This window comes from Eretmochelys imbricata, chromosome 23 (genome assembly GCF_965152235.1).
Source record: "Eretmochelys imbricata isolate rEreImb1 chromosome 23, rEreImb1.hap1, whole genome shotgun sequence".
In the NCBI taxonomy this organism is placed as follows: Eukaryota; Metazoa; Chordata; order Testudines; family Cheloniidae; genus Eretmochelys; species Eretmochelys imbricata.
The window spans coordinates 13,629,969-13,648,101 of NC_135594.1; the positions used below are offsets into that span (position 1 = coordinate 13,629,969).

At 57.9% G+C, this 18,133-nt stretch overlaps 2 protein-coding genes across 2 annotated transcripts in view; one reads left to right on the top strand and one right to left on the bottom strand.

Moving 5' to 3' along the window:
- The window catches only part of LOC144279334 (alpha-1B-glycoprotein-like), a 937,253-nt gene that overhangs the window by 293,303 nt on the left and 625,817 nt on the right, over positions 1 to 18,133 (top strand). The window lies entirely within an intron of this gene.
- LOC144279240 (immunoglobulin superfamily member 1-like) overlaps positions 1 to 18,133 on the bottom strand; it is an 85,361-nt gene that overhangs the window by 29,854 nt on the left and 37,374 nt on the right. Inside the window, 6 exon segments of the mRNA XM_077840730.1 lie at positions 1,385 to 1,495; positions 3,006 to 3,296; positions 6,111 to 6,401; positions 14,025 to 14,260; positions 14,262 to 14,304; positions 15,537 to 15,809. Coding sequence (XP_077696856.1) covers positions 1,385 to 1,495; positions 3,006 to 3,296; positions 6,111 to 6,401; positions 14,025 to 14,260; positions 14,262 to 14,304; positions 15,537 to 15,809 — 1,245 coding nt within the window.

Genomic DNA, 18,133 nt, shown 5'->3' on the forward strand with positions numbered 1-18,133 from the left:
TTTGACACGACAGGGTCATGTGATCATGTCACCTGGTACTAGACTCCATCTTGGACAGATAGTAGTTTTCCACTTGTAGGAGGTGGGGATCAAACTGGGAAACAAAGGATTCCCGCCTTATGTAAATCCTATTTAAGGCTGGGGAGTGAGATAATCAGGGTTGGTTCTTCACTGAATCCCTGCCCAAGCTGACTGCTGAAAACACCTAAAACTGAGCTGGGGAAGAAAGGACTAAACCCAGGCTAGAAGGTGTCTGGACTGTGAAAGGAATACCTGGAGCTTCAAGTTTGTCTTCAAGAAACTCTGCAACTTGCTTAAAACAACATTTAGGGTGAGAAATTACTGCTTGTAACCAGTTTCTATCATGTATTAAACTATAGTTTGCATGTTTGTTTTATTTGCTCAGTAATCTGCCTTTGATCTGTTTGCTATCATTTATAATCACTTAAAATCTATCCTTTGTAGTTAATAAACTTGTTTTGTTTTCTCAAAACCCAGTTTGTGGAACTCATTACTGGGGGGTGGGGGGACAAAGCTGTGAATATCTTCCTCCACATTGAGGGAGGAGGCAAATTTCAATTAGCTTACGCAGTACAGTTCTCTGTGCAGTGCAAGACAATACAATTTTGGGTTTGCACCCTGAGAGGGTGTGCACTTGAGTGCAGGTCAATTCCTTAGCTGAAAGCTTTCCCATGAAGGGCTGGTTTCTGTGTCTGTGTCTTTCCGCAGCTGGTGTGTCCCTACCTGTGTGTGTATGTGCTGGAGAAGGCTTGAGGGCCTGGCTCTGCAGGACAGGGTGAGGAAGCCCAGGCTGGTGGAACGGGTGGGCTCTGTGGTACCCCAGTACATCAGGTGGCATCCCCGGAGTGGTGCGGAGGGAGACTTTGAACGGGGGAACACACGCGCCATGACCTGGCCGCAGGGCCGAGTAACGAAGAGGCAGCAGAAGCTGCTGGAGCAAGAGAGAGAGAGAGGCGGAGGGACGGCAGGCAGCCGCGGGAAGGGGCGTCGAGCCGTTCCCCCGAACGGCCAGCAGGAGGCGCCAGCCGCGTGGCGCGTGGAGCACCCCGTCACCGAACTGTTCCAAAGCCGACAGAGGTGCTGCACGTAGGGAAGAAAAACCAAGCGCAGCAGGGCAGGCTGGGGGCGAACGGGCCTGGCAGCAGCACGGCGGAGACGGATCGGGGACTTGGGGTGGATCACGCCCTCAGCATGAGGCAGCCACGCGATGCCGTTGCAAAACAAAAAGCAAAGGCAGCTTTAGGCTGTATTAAGAGAGGGGCAGCGTGCGAGTCCCGGGCGGTGAGAGTCCCGCTCTGGTCGGCGCTGGGCAGGCCGGGAGTGCTGCATCCAGCTCCGGTCACCTAGGGCGCCCCCCTCGGGCGGCTGTAATAGGCCTCGGCCAGGATCAGCCCCAGGACGAGCAGGACCATGGCGCTCAGCACCAGGTGGGCGATGTTGGCCTGGGTGAAATCCGGGCGCCCCGGGGGGCCTGCTGTGGGGGGAAGGGAAGAGTCACTCGGCAGCTCGGACCAGGAGATCAGCAGCTCGCGCTGCCCCGGGAGCGGAGCCACCAACCCACCCGTCCGACAGGTCTGGCTCTGGGGCCTCAGCTCGCTCTCCCCACCCTCACTCACTCGCTCATTTTCAGGGGGTTGGGGTGCGGGAGGGGGTGAAGGCTCCGGCAGGGGGGCGGGCTCTGGGTGGAGCCAGGGATGAGGGGTGGGGCTGAGGGGTTGGGAGTGTGGCAGGGGGCTCTGGGCTGGGGCAGGGGGTTGGGACACAGACGGTGGTGCGGGGTGTGGGCTCTGGGTGGGAGTTTAGGTGAGGGGGGGGCTCAGGGCTGGGGCAGGGGATTGGGGCATAACAGGGGGTTCGGGGTGCAGGCCTCAGGTGGCGCTTATCTCAGGCGTCTCCTGGGAAGTGACCAGCCTGTCTGGGAGCTGGAGGGGCAGCCAGGGGGTTCTGCGCGCTGCCCCTGCCCACAGGTGCTGCCCCTTGCAGCTCCCATTGGCTGCGCTTCCTGGCCAATGGGAGCTGCGGAGACGGCGCTTGGGGCGGGCCCAGGGCGCAGAGCTCCTGTGGCCACCCTGCGCCTCGGAGCCGGAGGGAGATGCCGGCTGCTTCCCGAGAGCCGCCCAGAGCCACAGCAGCCAGGGACCCTGCCAGCCCCGCGGTGCCGCCAACCGGACTTTTAACTATCCTGCCAGGGTCCCTTTGCAACCGGGTGTTCGGGTCAAAAACCGGACACCTGGCAACCCTAGCCCCAGGACCCGCCTGGGCACCCAGCTCGTCCCAACTCCAAAGCCAGGACTCCCAGATCCTGTCCTCTCTTGGGATCCCCCAGTCGCTTCCAGGCAGCAACCTATAGGACAGGAGGTGCCGGAGGAGTTGGGGGTCTGGTGGGGAGGGAGGTGCAGGGGCTTCCGTGCCCCCTGGTGTCACTTGCCCCATCCTGCCCAACCAGCCTCAACCCCCGGGGGCAGCTCCTTGGGCAGCATGAGCCTTCCAGGGCTGGTTTGATGGTGATTCCCCCCCCGGCCCTGGTACCTGGCCCCGAGCAGCCTGAGTGGGTGGAAGCCAGGGACACTCCAGGCTGGGTTGGGTCAGTTCCCCCTGAGGGAATCGAACCAGTGTCTGTCAGGTCGGGGGGACGGGCTGAAACAGTGACAGTGATTGCCCCCCCTTCCTCCACAACTCAGCTTCAATCGTCACTGTCATTCATGGGGGGGGGGCGGGCAGTGCCGGCTCAGAAGCCCCTGGGCCCCGACTCCTCTGTGTGTCCCCAGAGTGGGGACAGCCATCTGGGGCCCAGGATCCCCCCTCAGCCTCAAATCTCCAGGGGCTGCTGCTCCCCCTGGCCAGGGAACCCCGCAGTGATCCCCGGCCGGGGGTCCCCTCTGCTGGGCTCAGGGCAGAGCCTGGCTCTGAGCGCCCCGTGAGTGCCAAGCTGCCGAGGGTCCGGCTGGGGGTGGGGCTGGGAGCGGGGAGGCCGGACCCCTCACCTGCTACCACCAGCTGCACGGGGTGGCTGGGCTGCGAGGAGACAAAGGGCTCTGATGGGGGCCGGTAGCTGCAGCTGTAGCTCCCTCCGTGCTGCCGGCCCACGGTGGGGATGCAGAACTCGGCCCCGTCCCCAGCAGGGTCCATGTGTCGCGGCGGGTTCAGGTCTCCAGCCTTGTGCAGGAAGAACCTCACGTCCCGGCTCTGCCCCTGACACCGGATGGTGACGTTTGCCCCTGGGGCGGTGACCCCAGTGGGGCTCAGAGAGATGGAGGGTCTGGGCAGGCTGGGATCTGCGCACAGGAGACAGGCTGTGAGAGCCAGACCCGGGCACCCACCCAGCCCCGGCCTCCCTGGCAGGCCCCAGCCACGGGCGGATCCAGGGCCCCGGGCAGAGATTCTCTCCCAGATCCCAGAGTCCCCGGCCCAGAATCCCGGCCCTGCGAGCTGGGCTCCCGGCCCCACAGACACCGAGCCGCGGCTCCCTAGTGCTTGGGGTCCTCATATGCCGTGTGTGAACCCTGCCTCGTTCACTGCGTCCGGCCCACCCTGGACACGCAGCGACTCACGGGCTGGTCTCTGGCGCCCGGCACCGCAGGCCCCGGGGTTGCCGGAGTCGTTTGCAGCAGGAAAGTCTGGCTGAAAAGGGAACCTGGCAGTGACGCTGACCGGACCCGACGTCTGATTCCTGCAGTGACCGGCCTGTGCCACCAGGGGGCGGGAAGAGCAGCGGCTGCTGGAGCCTGGAGGAGCCGTGGAGCCACTGAGCAGGGGCCCTGCCCCACGCCCTGCCCCCCTCATCCCACTCCCCTCCCCCCCACCCCTGGAGAGCGGCTCCCCCTCCCCCGCCCTGCCCCCCTCCCCCCACTCCCCTCCCCCCCACCCCTGGAGAGCGGTTCCCCCTCCCCCGCCCTGCCCCCCTCACCCCCACCCCTGGAGAGTGGCTCCCCCTCCCCCACCCTGCCCCACTCACCCCCACCTCTGGTGCACGGCTCACCTGGCAGGAGGAGGGTGGTGGAGAGAGCAGCGAGCAATGGTCAAAGGGGGGGAAGAGGGGCAGGGGGCTGAGCCCCACACAGGAAGAGAGTCACCCTCCCAGCCCCCCAGGAGGCAGGGAGGGGTCTTTATCCCCATTCTACAGAGGGGAAACTGAGGCACAGACAGATTAACTTTTCTTAGTGAGCTCCCAGGGGCAGGGACTGTCTCTTCACTCTGTGTTTATGCAGCTGTAGCCAGACAGCCAGCCCCCCCCCCCCCCCCCTCAGACCAGCATTGCTGGAAACACAGGAGGAAGCCGGAACAGGGCACTTAACATATATTCCAGCACAGCCTTTGAAGCTGTGAAAGCACAGGTGTGCTGCTACAATGTGCCTCTGGGAACAGATACAACGATTAAGCTCACAGCAGGCAGAGGCCCTGTGACAGACATGGCTCTTCTTAGCCCCTACTAAATAGCGTGATGCACACACACCAACATCCTAGTTGGGAAAATATTTACCCTGATAAAAGAAATGTCCAGTAGTCAACACTTATTGTTTCTCTCCCTTGCAAGTGTAAACTACTCTTGCGAAAGCTGGCGTCACCCAGACAGACCAGCCTCAATTTGGCATAAGAAAGGAGAAAGAGAATAAAGGAGTACAGAGGTATAAGTAGGGGACCTACAGCACCATGATTTTTTGAGTGCTTTTCACTATCTATCTGCTGGTCAGATAAGTGACAACCTCCCAAGGCTTCTGCAGCTAAGAGGGTCCCTAACCCTTGTCCCTTATTCGTCTTTCCGCGGAATTGAGTGACCGATCCTGGCTTGGCACCGCTGGAATCGAGAGATGCAAGGAGGGTAAGAAGCACCCACACCTGATCTCCTATCTTTAGTGTACACATATTTTGAAATAGAGCTCTATACTTTGTTTTCTTTCTTTGGGATTGTGGCTTCAGTTTTGTAACTTGTTTGTGTGTGTAACATCTCTACATTTAAATAAGTAGGCACTAGCAATTTTGTAACCACATGATTAGAATCTAGCTTAATAAATTTTGGTAACCATTTATGCATAAGCCTGACTTGTTTTCTCTGGTTTACTGTAAAGCAGCCAACACAATTAAAGAACCTCAGCCGTTTTGGCTCTAAAGCCTGGCCATTAGGTGAGAGTACTAAGAGCCTAGCGTTGAGTTGTGCCGCCTCCACGGGGCAAACTCTTGGGGCACCTGTCAGTCAATCCTGGCTGCCCGCTGCGAAGGAGCTCTGAGCTCTAGCAGTTAAAGTCACGGGTGTGGAGAGGCTCTTAGTGCTGCCATTGGGGCACCTGTCAGTCAGTATTGACTGCCCGCTGCAAAGGAGCTCTGAGCTCTAGCAGTTAAAGTCACGGGTGGTTAGGACCTTGGGGCATCTGTCAGCCTAGCCCGGGCTGCCCGCCGCGAAGGGACAGTGCGTCCTAGCGGTTAAAGTCACGGATGGTATAAACGGGCATAGCTGGCACCTCACCAAACATCCTTGGCCGTCGGCTAACAGCAGCGCCAGGCACAAAGGGGCCTTGATCATGGCTGGGGCCCTACATGCTCCCCCAACACAAGGGATCCAGCGCTACTGAGGCCAGTGTTTGCAGAGGTCTCCAATAACTGGGGGTGTCTCGGTTTGTGGGCGCTCGGCCTCAGATCCCCCAAGATTGAGTCCCCCCAACAAGGAAGGACACTTTTGGAAACTGCGATGTGCTCCCATCACACAGCGTCTGTGGCCGCGCCAGGAGCTGGGCCAGATCTCCTGGGTCCATGCCCAGCGCCGTGTCCACTGAGCCACCGCTTCTCCTGCAGCCTCTGCCTCATTCAGCTCCGGCCGGGGCACTGCCTGCGGCAGGGCCTGGAGAACAGAGGGGAGGGGATCACGGGATTAAATAGCAACTCACGGCTTCTACCCACAAGGGGCAGCGTTAAAGTCGCCTCCCTGCCCCGAGTCTCCAGGGGCTGCTGCTCCTCCCTGATTCGGGAAACCCCCAGTGACTCCATCCCTGCTCCGCGGCCACGCATCCCCTCTGCAGGGTCAGGGCTCACGGAGACCCCCTGGGGCCTCGCTGGGTGTGGGGCTGGGAGCTGAGGTGCCAGGCTGGGCCCCTCACCTGCTACAATGATCTGCACAGGGTCGCTGGGCTCCGAGAAGGCAGCTGATCCTGTTCTGTAGGCACAACGACAGGTGTAGCTGCCCCCGTGTTCCCGTCTGGCGCTGGGGATGGGAAATTCAGCCACATAACTAGCCGGGTCCGTGTACCTCAGATGGTTCCCGTCTCCATCCTTGTAGAGGAGGAACCTCATGCCCAGGTGCTGATGCCAACACCGGATGGTGACGTTTCCCCCCACGGGGATCACCCCACCGGGGCTGACGGAGATGGAGGGTTTGGGGAGGAACCCCTCTGGATTCACAAACAAACAGGCAGTAAGTGGGGGTGACACAAACCGCGTCCGTCTGGTGCAATCCTCTGCCCGTCTGTCGCTCCAGCGTTTCACCCCAGCCCCGCCTGTCCCTGCGGTGCAGGCCCGGCCCCGGGACTCACAGCCGGGGAGAGACACAGCAGGGGGAAAGAAGATTTCCAGTCTCTGATTCCTTTAGTTCTGCAGGGTCAATTCAGCCCGGCCCCTGCTGCAGTCAGGGGTCACTCCGGATTGAGCCCGGGGGGCTGAGATCAGAACCCAGCCCTGCCCCCATGGTAGTCAGGGGGTAAATTGGGATCTACCCTGCGAGGTGTGACGGGGTAGGGAGTAGAGAATATTAACCTGGTAATGTTGCGTGGGAGTTTTACTAGTTGACTGTCTGCGTTGATACTAGATGATGGTGGGATATCAGGGTGTGACTTCTCTGTGGGATGATACTTGACGGCCAGCTCCTAACCTCAGCCCAGGAGCGGGTTGGGGCCAGGTGACACCTTCTGCCCGGGAAACTGGACCAAGGCTGGAGGAGGGGTCGGGGTGTGTGGCTGTGGGAGGCGGCTGGAGGGAGTTTCAGTTTGGAGTCGGCTGAGGGGGGAGGCCCAGAACCTGGGTCTGGGCTCCCCACCCCCGAAGAAGGACCCCACTGAGGGGTCCTGTTTTGTGTACCTACAAGCTCTGTTTTAGACAGTGTTCCTGTCGTGTAATAAGCCTTCTGTTTTACTGGCTGGCTGACAGTCACAGTGAACCGCAGGAAGTGCGGGGTGCAGGGCCCTGACTCCCCCACACTCCGCGACATGGGGTTCCTGGTCTAAATGTGGGTCATTTGAGGAAGCTGCTCCCAGGACAGGCACCCCAAGAAAACATATTAACAAAATCCCCCAGTTGTTCCAACAGGTTCCCATCCCTGTGATGAGTAGGGCGAGGTCTCAGTCCCCACCTCTGGAGAACACATGTCTGACAGGATCATCCCTTTGGGGGACTGGTGCCCCTCACCCCCACCCACATCCCTCGTCCCTAATGTGGAAATTCCCCCAGCTTCCCCATTCCCCACAGATATTCACGTCCCAAAGCCCCGCTCCGCCCAGCCAGCCAGCAGCCTGGAGAGGAGACAGCTTGTTAGAAACCGGATCACCGAGGAGGACAGTGAAAGCAGACACCATGATGGGGCAGTGAGGAGCCCCTCAGTGCTGCCACCAACGCCCCAGTGCCCAGCTCCACCCAACCTGAGGCCCGAGTGCGAGCGGAATGAGGAACAGCGCCAGGGGCTGCAGCCCCAGGAAGCCCGTGATGTGGTCAGCCCCTTTCTTCCCCATCAGATGGTTTCTCTGCAATCTCCTGCCCAAATCTACCACGGTCAGAGCAAAGCCAGCTCCCTGCCACGCCCAGCAAACCACATCCCCTCCTGCAGCTGCCTGGCCCCACCCCGCCCCGCCATGATCTCCCAGCCCCACATGGGAGCTGCCCAGTCCGGGGACCAGCTGGGAGCAGGGCAATCTCAGGAGGCATCAAGAGGTGCCCATGTTGCCCTGACCTTTTCCAACAGGCCCATCTAGCCTCCCTGGAGAAGCAGCTCAGAGCAGAGGAAGGCTTCCCCCATACACACACAGTGCCCCCCACGGAGTGCCCCCCTCCCATGAAGCAGGGCAGAGATTCCTTCCTGACCCACCCTGGAGCATGAGGGTGGATGGGGCCTGGCCAAACTCCTTCCCAGGTCGTGTCGCTGCAGAATCTATTCTTCGCCCAGTGACATGGCACAGAGATGGGACGGGTGGCTGGGAGGGGTTGTGGTTTCCGGTCCCCGTGAGTGGGGGAGGAAGGAATAAATGTAGATCCTGAGTTGTTAAAGGAACAGCCGATAAATCCGTGAAAGGGGAAGTCTGCCCAGAGCCGGCGCTCACGTCCTGTTTCTGGTACTGCCAGTGAAACTCTGAATCATAGAATATCAGGGTTGGAAGGGACCTCAGGAGGTCATCTAGTCCAACCCCCTGCTCAAAGCAGGACCAATCCCCAACTAAATCATCCCAGCCAGGGCTTTGTCAAGCCTGACCATAAAAACTTCCAAGGAAGGAGATTCCACCACCTCCCTAGGTAACGCATTCCAGTGTTTCATCACCCTCCTAGTGAAAAAGTTTTTCCTAATATCCAACCTAAACCTCCCCCACTGCAACTTGAGACCATTGCTCCTTGTTCTGTCATCAGCTACCACTGAGAACAGTCTAGAGCCATCCTCTTTGGAACCCCCTTTCAGGTAGTTGAAAGCAGCTATCAAATCCCCCCTCATTCTTCTCTTCTGCAGACTGAACAATCCCAGTTCCCTCAGCCTCTCCTCATAAATCGTGTGTTCCAGTCCCCTCATCATTTTTGTTGCCCTCTGCTGGACTCTTTCCAATTTTTTCACATCCTTCTTGTAGTGTGGGGCCCAAAACTGGACACAGTCCTCCAGATGAGGCCTCACCAGTGTCGAATAGAGGGGAACGATCACGTCCCTCGATCTGCTGGCAATGCCCCTACGTATACATCCCAAAATGCCATTGGCCTTCTTGGCAACAAGGGCACACTGTTGACTCATATCCAGCTTCTTGTCCATTGTCACCCCTAGGTCCTTTTCTGCAGAACTGCTGCCTAGCCATTCGGTCCCTAGTCTGTAGCAGTGCATGGGATTCTTCCTTGCTAAGTGCAGGACTCTGCACTTGTCCTTGTTGAATCTCATCAGATTTCTTTTGGCCCTCTAATTTGTCTAGGGCCCTCTGTATCCTATCCCTCCCCTCCAGCGTATCTATCTCTCCTCCCAGTTTAGTGTCATCCGCGAACTTGCTGAGGGTGCAATCCACACCATCCTCCAGATCATTAATGAAGATATTGAACAAAACCGGCCCCAGGACCGACCCTTGGGGCACTCCACTTGATACCAGCTGCCAGCTAAACATGGAGCCATTGATCACTACCCGTTGACCCCGACAATCTAGCCAGCTTTCTATCCCCCTTATAGTCCATTCATCCAGCCCATACTTCTTTAACTTGCTGGCAAGAATACTGGGGGAAACAATGTCAAAAGCTTTGCTAAAGTCAAGGAACAACACGTCCACTGCTTTCCCCTCATCCACATAGCCAGTTATCTCGTCACAGAAGGCAATTAGATTAGTCAGGCATGACTTGGCCTTGGTGAATCCATGCTGACTGTTCCTGATCACTTTGCTCTCCTCTAAGTGCTTCAGAATTGATTCCTTGAGGACCTGCTCCATGATTTTTCCAGGGACTCAGGTGATGCTGACTGGCCTGTAGTTCCCAGGATCCTCCTACTTCCCTTTTTGAAAGATGGACACTATATTAGCCTTTTTCCAGGCATCCGGGACTTCCCCGGATCACCATGAGTTTTCAAAGATAATGGCCAATGGCTCTGCAATCACATCCGCCAACTCCTTTAGCACTCTCGGATGCAGCGCATCCGGCCCCATGGACTTGTGCTCGTCCAGCTTTTCTAAATAGTCCCGAACCGCTTCTTTCTCCACAGAGGGCTGGTCACCTCCTCCCCATGGTGTGCTGCCCTGGGCAGAAGTCTGGGAGCTGACCTTGTTTGTGAAGACAGAGGTAAAAAAAGCATTGAGTACATTAGCTTTTTCCACATCCTCTGTCACTAGGTTGCCTCCCTCCTTCAGTAAGGGGCCCACACATTCCTTGACTTTCTTCATGTTGCTAACATACCTGAAGAAACCCTTCTTGTTACTCTTAACATCTCTTGCTAGCTGCAACTCCAGGTGTGATTTGGCCTTCCTCATTTCACTCCTGCATGCCTGAGGAATTTTTTTATAAACCTGATGCAGCTACCCTGTTATATACCACAGTTCGGGGAGGGGAATGGGGTCTAGTGATTGGGCGGGACGGGCTGGGAGCCAGGACTCCTGGGTTCTCTCCCTGGCTCTGGTTGGGGGGTGGGATCTGGTGCTTAGAGAAAAAGGACACAGATTCGAGCCAGCCCCCTAGAGGTGAAAGGCCCCATGTCCCTTCCCCAGCCCATTCCCGGGGCAGCGGGTCTGCACAGCTCAGGGCCTAGGGCAGAGCTCACAGCGGGTCGACAGCTGAGCAGAGTTTCCCTCTCCCCCCTCAGGATGCTGCGAAAGGGACACAGGGGTTGGGAGAGAGCTGACCAGCCCCCCAGAAAGGGGAGGGGGCAAGATCACGGGGACAGAGCTCAAGAGAAACTGGCCCCCCCGGCAGATGCCCCAGCTCTGGCTCCCCAGCTCATTTGCCCTTCACCCCCCCTGACATTCAGGCATTGGGGCCATCAGCCCCCCCATTCTGCCCCCTGGCCTGCGTCCCCTCCCCCATTCTGTCCCCCCAGCCTGTAGTTCCCTCACGTCCACCCCATCATGGCCCCTGCCTTCCTAGTTCTGACCTGTCCCCTATCCCTTCATCCCCCGTTGTGCCCCTCATGCCCCATGTCCTGTCCCCTGTTCTGCCCCCCATCCCCCTGACCTCCCCGTTGTAGGGAAGGGACACCTGGCTGCCCTCAGTTAAGTGGCCGCCCCTTCGCCCCCTGCAGCCCTCGCAGGGCAGCTATGCTGGCCCCTGGCTAAGATGGCCAACGCCTCAACCTGGGGGCAGGAACAATCCTGTCCCCCCTGTGATGGGTTGGATCACAGGAAACCCCCGTGGGACTGCCAACTGATTTGCTGAGACTTCTTCTGCCCCTGCTTTCCCTGCCAATTTGGGACTCCACAACCCTGCCTGGTTTGAGCCAGACACGCTATCCTGTTACAAATCAAGACCCAGGTCTGAACAACGTCCCACAAAAGCTGCAGGCTTAACTGAAAACAGATTAAGAAATGTTCCTGTCTCCAACACCCAGATGCCCAGTTCCCAATGGGGTCCAAACCCCAAATAAATCCGTTTTACCCTAGATAAAGCTTATAGAGGGTAAACTCATAAACTGTTCGCCCTCTATAACACAGAGAGATATGCACAGCTGTTTCCTCCCTCCCTCCCCCCACCCTCCCAGGCTCGGTATTAATACATACTCTGGGTTAATAAGTAAAAAGTGATTTTATTAAATACAAAAAGTAGGATTTAAGTGGTTCCAAGTAATAACAGACAGAACAAAGTTCTAGGCAGTTCTTAAGTATCTAGGGGGTGGGGTAAGGGTGTGTGATCCTTGCAGAGCACTAGAGGGCAGGTGTGTGCAGGGGTCTGGACACAGAGAATGGCCGACACCCTGTTTCCTGGCCACTGATGGCCTGGGCCCTTCCCCCCTGCAAGGTGAGAGCTAAAGGGTTGGAGAACAGGGTTATCAGGAAAGGAGGACTTGTGGCACCTTAGAGACTAACCAATTTATTTGAGCATGAGCTTTGGTGACCTCCTGGCCCGGGACAGGGACAAAGCCCAGAGGAGGAGGGGCAGGAGGGAGTTTCAGTTTGGGGCTGGCTGGGGACATGGAGTGAAGGGCAGACGTGATTGTCTGGCTCACTGCCCCCCAGAATGGACCCAGCTGAGGGGTCCTGTTCTCTGCACCTACAAGCTCTGTGTTAGACCATGTTCCTGTCGTCTAATAAACCTCTGTTTTACTGGCTGCCTGAGAGTCACGTCTGACTGCGGAGTTGGGAGGCAGGACCCTCTGGCTTCCCCAGGACCCCGCCTGGGCGGACTCGCTGGGGGAAGCGCACGGAGGGGCAGAGGATGCTGAATGCTCCGAGGTCAGACCCAGGAAGGTGGAGCCGGGTGAGCTGTGTGTCCTGCAGACAGGCTGCTCACAGAAAGGAGACTGCCCCAGAGTCCTGACTGGCTTCATGGGGAGCAGATCCAGAGCATCACCCAGGGAAACCGTGACAGTAGCATAAAACATATTCCAGTTATGTCAAATATACATTCATAAGCATATTTCCATAAAGAATTATGGGGTGTGTCATGGACTCCCAGGTCATGCCCACTCTCAGCCCCGTACGGTCCCTGGGAAAAACCCCCTTCAGTGCGACAGCCCTTCTCGGGGGTCCACTCTCTCTCGGGGGTTAGGCCCCTCCGCCTCCTGGAACCGCACCTCTCTGAGCCTTAGCACACCTGTCTCTTGCCATGGGACCCCTCAGGCAGTCCACTTGCTCTGGCACCCCAGGGTCCCCACTCCCAGAGGGAATAATGCCCCCCTGATCTCTAGCCCGGAGCGACTCTCAGCCAGCGTAACACAGGAGGGTTTATTGAGCATCTGAACCCAGCACAGGAAACTCTCTGGGCCTCAGACCTGGCCTCCCTCAGCACAGCACATCCCAGTCTCCCCTGCATCCAGGTGGGCTCTGCCTGCTCCCTCCCTCCAGCCCCAAGCCCCCCTGCTTCCCAGCTGGGCATCTGATCTCACCGGCCCCAAGCCCCCCCGTCCATTGTCTTCTCTCCAGGTAAACAGGGTCGCCTGGGCCCCCTCTCCCCTCTTCTGTCCTCTGGCTGGAACCGGCTGGTCAGGTCACCAGGATCCTCTCTTCACAGCCCATTGTCCTTTCACTGGCCGGACCAGCTGTGACTCCTGAGCTGGGCCTCCCGGTCACCAGGTCACCAGTCGCTGGGGTCTCCATTCTCCAGGGCATTGACCGGGGTCCCAAGTTCCGTCGCACGTCCTCTGTACCAATAAACTCCCTCTCCCACCACCTCGTGAAATCAGTAACACTCAGGGAAACTGAGTCCCACCTACTCTGCATGCAAACCATTGGAAAAACCAAGGAAAAGCCAAGAAACGCCCCCACTTCGTCACAGTGGGGAGCAGGGGTTGCCCCTATTGTTAAGGGGACATCATGGGCCCCAGAGAGGGAGGTTATTGCCCTAGATCTCCTCCTAGATCATGCCCCTTCCCTGAGATCCCCCCACAGCTTCCAGGCAGTGACCTGCAGGGCAGGAGTCATCGGGGGAGCTGGGGGTCTACCAGTGGTGGAGGGGCAGTGGGGTTGTTTCTCTATCCCCCCATCTCAATGAGCCCCTCCCCGAGGTGTCTGGGCCCCACTCACCTGGATTCACTGCCCCCGTCCCCCCCAACCAGCCCTAGCCCCTGGGCACCACGAGCCTGTTTCCAGAGCTGGTTTGATGGTACCTGGCCCTGTGCTGCCTGGGCGGGTGGGAGTCGGCGCCACTCCAGGCTGGGTCAGGTTGGTTCCCCCTGTGGGAATAAAACAAGCACCTGTCAGGGGCCGGAGGAGGGACTGAAACAGCGACTCAGTGATCTCTCCCTCTCCCCACCTCGATTCAGCATCGCTCGTCACTGTCATTCCCGGAGGCAGGGGGGAAGGATTTTTGTGGCTGGGGACGGTGCCGGCTTGGCAGCCCCTGGGCCCCAACTCATCTATGCATCCCCAGAGTAGGGACAGCCCTGGGAAAGGCCCCCTGCTCTGATGCTGTCCCTGGGGGCAGGGATCCCCCTCCCTCGGCCCCAAATCTCCAGCAGCTGCTGCTGCTCCCAAGTTGGGGACCCCCACCCCAGTCCTAGTGACTCCATCCCCGCTTCCCAAACAGGCATCTCCTCTGCTTTGCCCAGGGCTCATGGCGGAGCCTGGCGCTGAGCATCCTGTCAATGCGGAGCTCCCCCGAGTGTCCGGCTGGGCATCGGGTTGGGAGTGAAGATGCCAAGCCGGGCCCTTCACCTGCTACCACCAGCTCCACGGGGTCACTGGGCTCTGACCAGACAGGCAGGTCTGCTTTGGTGCTATATCGGCAGCTGTAGCTCCCTGTGTCTCTCCGGCTCACACTGCTGATGGGAAACTCAGCCATGTCCCCAGCCGGCTCCGCGTCCTGCAGCCCGTTCGGGTTTCCATCTTGGTACAGAAGGAACCTCACGTTCTGGTGCCGACCCCGACACCGGATGCTCACGGCTCCCCCATCTGCTGGGACTCAGGGAGATGGAGGGTTTGGGGTAGTAGGTCTCTGCAGTGAGAAGGAGACAGGCCATGAGACAGACCCCGGCACAGTCTCTGCACCTGTCCTCACCGCACGGTCCCAGACATGGGACCCCTGGGAGAAAACCCAGCCAGAGGAACCTCTCCGAGATCCCAGAGATTCCTGGGAGCTCCGACTGAAGCTGCCCGAGGACCTAAATCCACAGCACCCCTCTGTACCTGTCTATCTACTTAATGGGCCCCCCCAGCCCAGTGTCCCCCCTCCCCATCCCTGCCCCATGGGATCAGATCCCTGGGCCCATCCTGCCAGTATCATCCCCCCACCCCCCGGATCAGACCCACAGGTCCTCACAGCCGCTGTCTCGTACCCAGCAGCCGCCAGCAGCTGCTGCGTCTCTGGCAGGCGCTGGGAACCTCTCGGGCTGGCGGCACCGGGCAGGGCCAGATTGTGTCTGGTACAACAACACCCGGCTCCTCCCCAGCGCTTCACACCCGCAGATCTCACAGCGCTTCACAGAGGGGGCAGGGCATCAGCCCCATTTTACAGAGGGGGAAACTGAGGCAAAGAAGAGGGTAGGGACTTGGCCAAAGTCCCCCAGAAAATCATGGCAACACCAGGAACGGCAGCCAGCTCTCCTGAGTCCCAGCCCCTGCGCTCTCCCCACTAGGCCACACGGCCACCCAGGGAGTGTCAGCCCGCCTCAGGGCCGTAGTCCGTACAGCATTGGTGGGCTAGTGGCTACAGTAGAGGACTGAGATCCAGGGTTATATCCCCAGCTCTGGGAGCAGAGTGGGGTCTAGAGGTGGGGGTGGGGAGGCCTGGGGGCCATAATTCCTGGGTTTGATCCCAGCACAGAGAGGGGAGTGGGGTCTAGTGGTTAGATCGGGAGGGGGCTGGGAGTCAGAGGTGCTGGGTGCTGCACAGACACAATGAGAAAAAGCCTCCACCCTAAAGCCAAGCCCTGACTATCTAACCAGACACGAGGTACAGGAGGAATGATTGTCCCCAGTTCATACAAGGGGAAATGGAGGCACAGGCGGGTTGAGTGACACCCCAAGGTCCCCTGGGGGCAGGGATCCCCCCTCCCTCCGCCCCAATCTCCAGTGGCTGGGAACCCCCCAGTGACTCCGTCCCCACTCCCCAGCCGAGCGTCCCCTCTGCTGGGCCCATGATGCTGAGCATCCCATTGGCATGGAGAACCCCTGTAGGTCAGGCTGGGTGTGGGGCTGGGAGCCGGGACGCCGAGCCGGGCCCCTCACCTACTACAACAATCCGCACGATATCACTAGGATCCGACCAGTTGGGCGGCTCCGATCCAGAGCGAGATCGGCAGCTGTAGGCTCCTCCGTCTTCCCGCCTGGCGCTGGGGATGGTGAATTCAACCCCGCCCAGCTTCCAGATTTCGATTCCACCTTTATACAGAAATAACCTCCTGGCCTCGCACCAACACTGACAGTGGATGGTGACGGCTCCCCCCAGGGCGATCACCTCGCTGGGGCTGGCGGAGATGGAGGGTCCGGGCGTAAAGAGCTCTGCGTTCACACACAAACAGGAGTGAGATGGAGAGACACAAACCCCTCCCCGTGTGTCTGTAACCTGCCCCTAGCGCCCAGCCCCAGGGACAGCGCCAGGGCTAACAGACACCTCACTGCATCCACAGGGAACCTGTGGGCCGGGTTCTGATCTCAGCCCCCTGGGGTCAACCGGGAGTCACCCCTGAGTGCACTGGGGGCAGGGCTGGGGTTAATCCAGGGGGGTTGATTTGAGGTTTGGGGGGAAGGTTCTGGGCTCAGCTAGTCTGTTCTCCCCCATCCTTAACTTTCTCCCACCGTTCATTGATACTCACGTCCAGACACCCCACTCCACTCGACCAGCCAGCAGCCCGGAAAGAAAACTGTTTGTTAGGGACCAGATCCCAGAATGACTGGAGTCTGCACCATGGTCTCAGATCGATTCCCCCCACTCCCCGCCCCCGACCCACCCATGGTGACACGCACCAAGGAAGAGGACAGTGAGATGAGAGCAGATGCCATGATGGGGCAGGGGGGGCGGTCTCAGCGCTGCCACCAATGCCTCGGTGCCCAGCTCCACCCAGCCCCGAATAAGGCACCAAGCCAGGGGCTGTAGCCACAGGAAGCCGGCGATGTCTCATCTCTTCCTGTATCCATCACACCTTGTCTCTAATCTACCGGCCAAATCTAGCGCGGACAAAGTAAGCAGAGGTACCTGCAAAACCCAGGAAATCCTGGGACCATCAGCCTGGCCAGGTGTCATGCAGCTCGCAGCATGTCCCTATGTCTGTGGGGAGTGGGGACAGGTCACCCGCAGTGTACCCTGCAGCCTTGGGGAAGGTGCACTAGGCTGGTAGCCAGGAGACCACGGGGTCTGGTCTTCAATCTTCAACTGACCACTGCGAATATTTCCGTGCAGATCCTCCTTCTCATTACTTTCTGGGTTCTAACCTGGATGATGACCCATATCGGTAAAAGTAATATGATCATGCAATTAAAGTATGATGTCATAATGCACAAGGGGGCAGAGCTAAGAGTGTTCAGGATACCGTAACTGAGGCATTTCCTGGTGCTGGAGGGTTTGACTCCGCAGCCTTCCCGCTCAGCCTGCCAACCTGCCCACCTGCGACACGAGCCGTGGCACCGTGTGAGGAGCAGGCGTGATGGGGAACACCTGGGTTTGCTGCCCCTTGGGCCCTAGCTGAGCGGTGATGATGGGTTTACACTGTAACGCCTGGTTCTAAGGGGCTTTTCTCAGCGTGTGAATTAAATCAACCAGGTTCAAAACAAAACTGGAGAAAGAAATTCCATCCCGGGCCCCAAGCCGGTCACCAGCCAGGAGAGACCCAGTGACCTTCTAATGCCCCTGTCAAGGTTCCTCCCCCACTCTGAACTCTAGGGTACAGATGTGGGGACCTGCATGAAAAACCTCCTAAGCTTATCTTTACCAGCTTAGGTCAAAACTTCCCCAAGGTACAAAATATTCCACCCGTTGTCCTTGGATTGGCCGCTACCACCACCAAACTAATACTGGTTACTGGGGAAGAGCTGTTTGGACGTGTCTTTCCCCCCAAAATACTTCCCAAAACCTTGCACCCCACTTCCTGGACAAGGTTTGGTAAAAAGCCTCACCAATTTGCCTAGGTGATTACAGACCCAGACCCTTGGATCTTAAGAACAATGAACAATCCTCCCAACACTTGCATCCCCCCTTTCCTGGGAAATGTTGGATAAAAAGCCTCACCAATTTGCATAGGTGACCACAGACCCAAACCCTTGGATCTGAGAACAATGAAAAAGCATTCAGTTTTTTACAAGAAGACTTTTAATAAAAAAATAGAAGTAAATAGAAATAAAGAAATCCCCCCTGTAAAATCAGGATGGTAGATATCTTACAGGGTAATTAGATTCAAAAACAGAGAGAACCCCTCCAGGCAAAACCTTAAGTTACAAAAAAGATACACAGACAGAAATAGTTATTCTATTCAGCACAATTCTTTTCTCAGCCATTTAAAGAAATCATAATCTAACACATGCCTAGCTAGATTACTTACTAAAAGTTCTAAGACTCCATTCCTGGTCTATCCCCAGCAGAAAACAGAATATAGACAGACACACAGACCCTTTGTTTCTCTCCCTCCTCCCAGCTTTTGAAAGTATCTTGTCTCCTCATTGGTCATTTTGGTCAGGTGCCAGCGAGGTTACCTTTAGCTTCTTAACCCTTTACAGGTGAGAGGAGCTTTCCCCTGGCCAGGAGGGATTTCAAAGGGGTTTACCCTTCCCTTTATATTTATGACACGCCCCCCAAATCTCAGCTAGGGTGAAACACTGGCTGGGATTTCTTC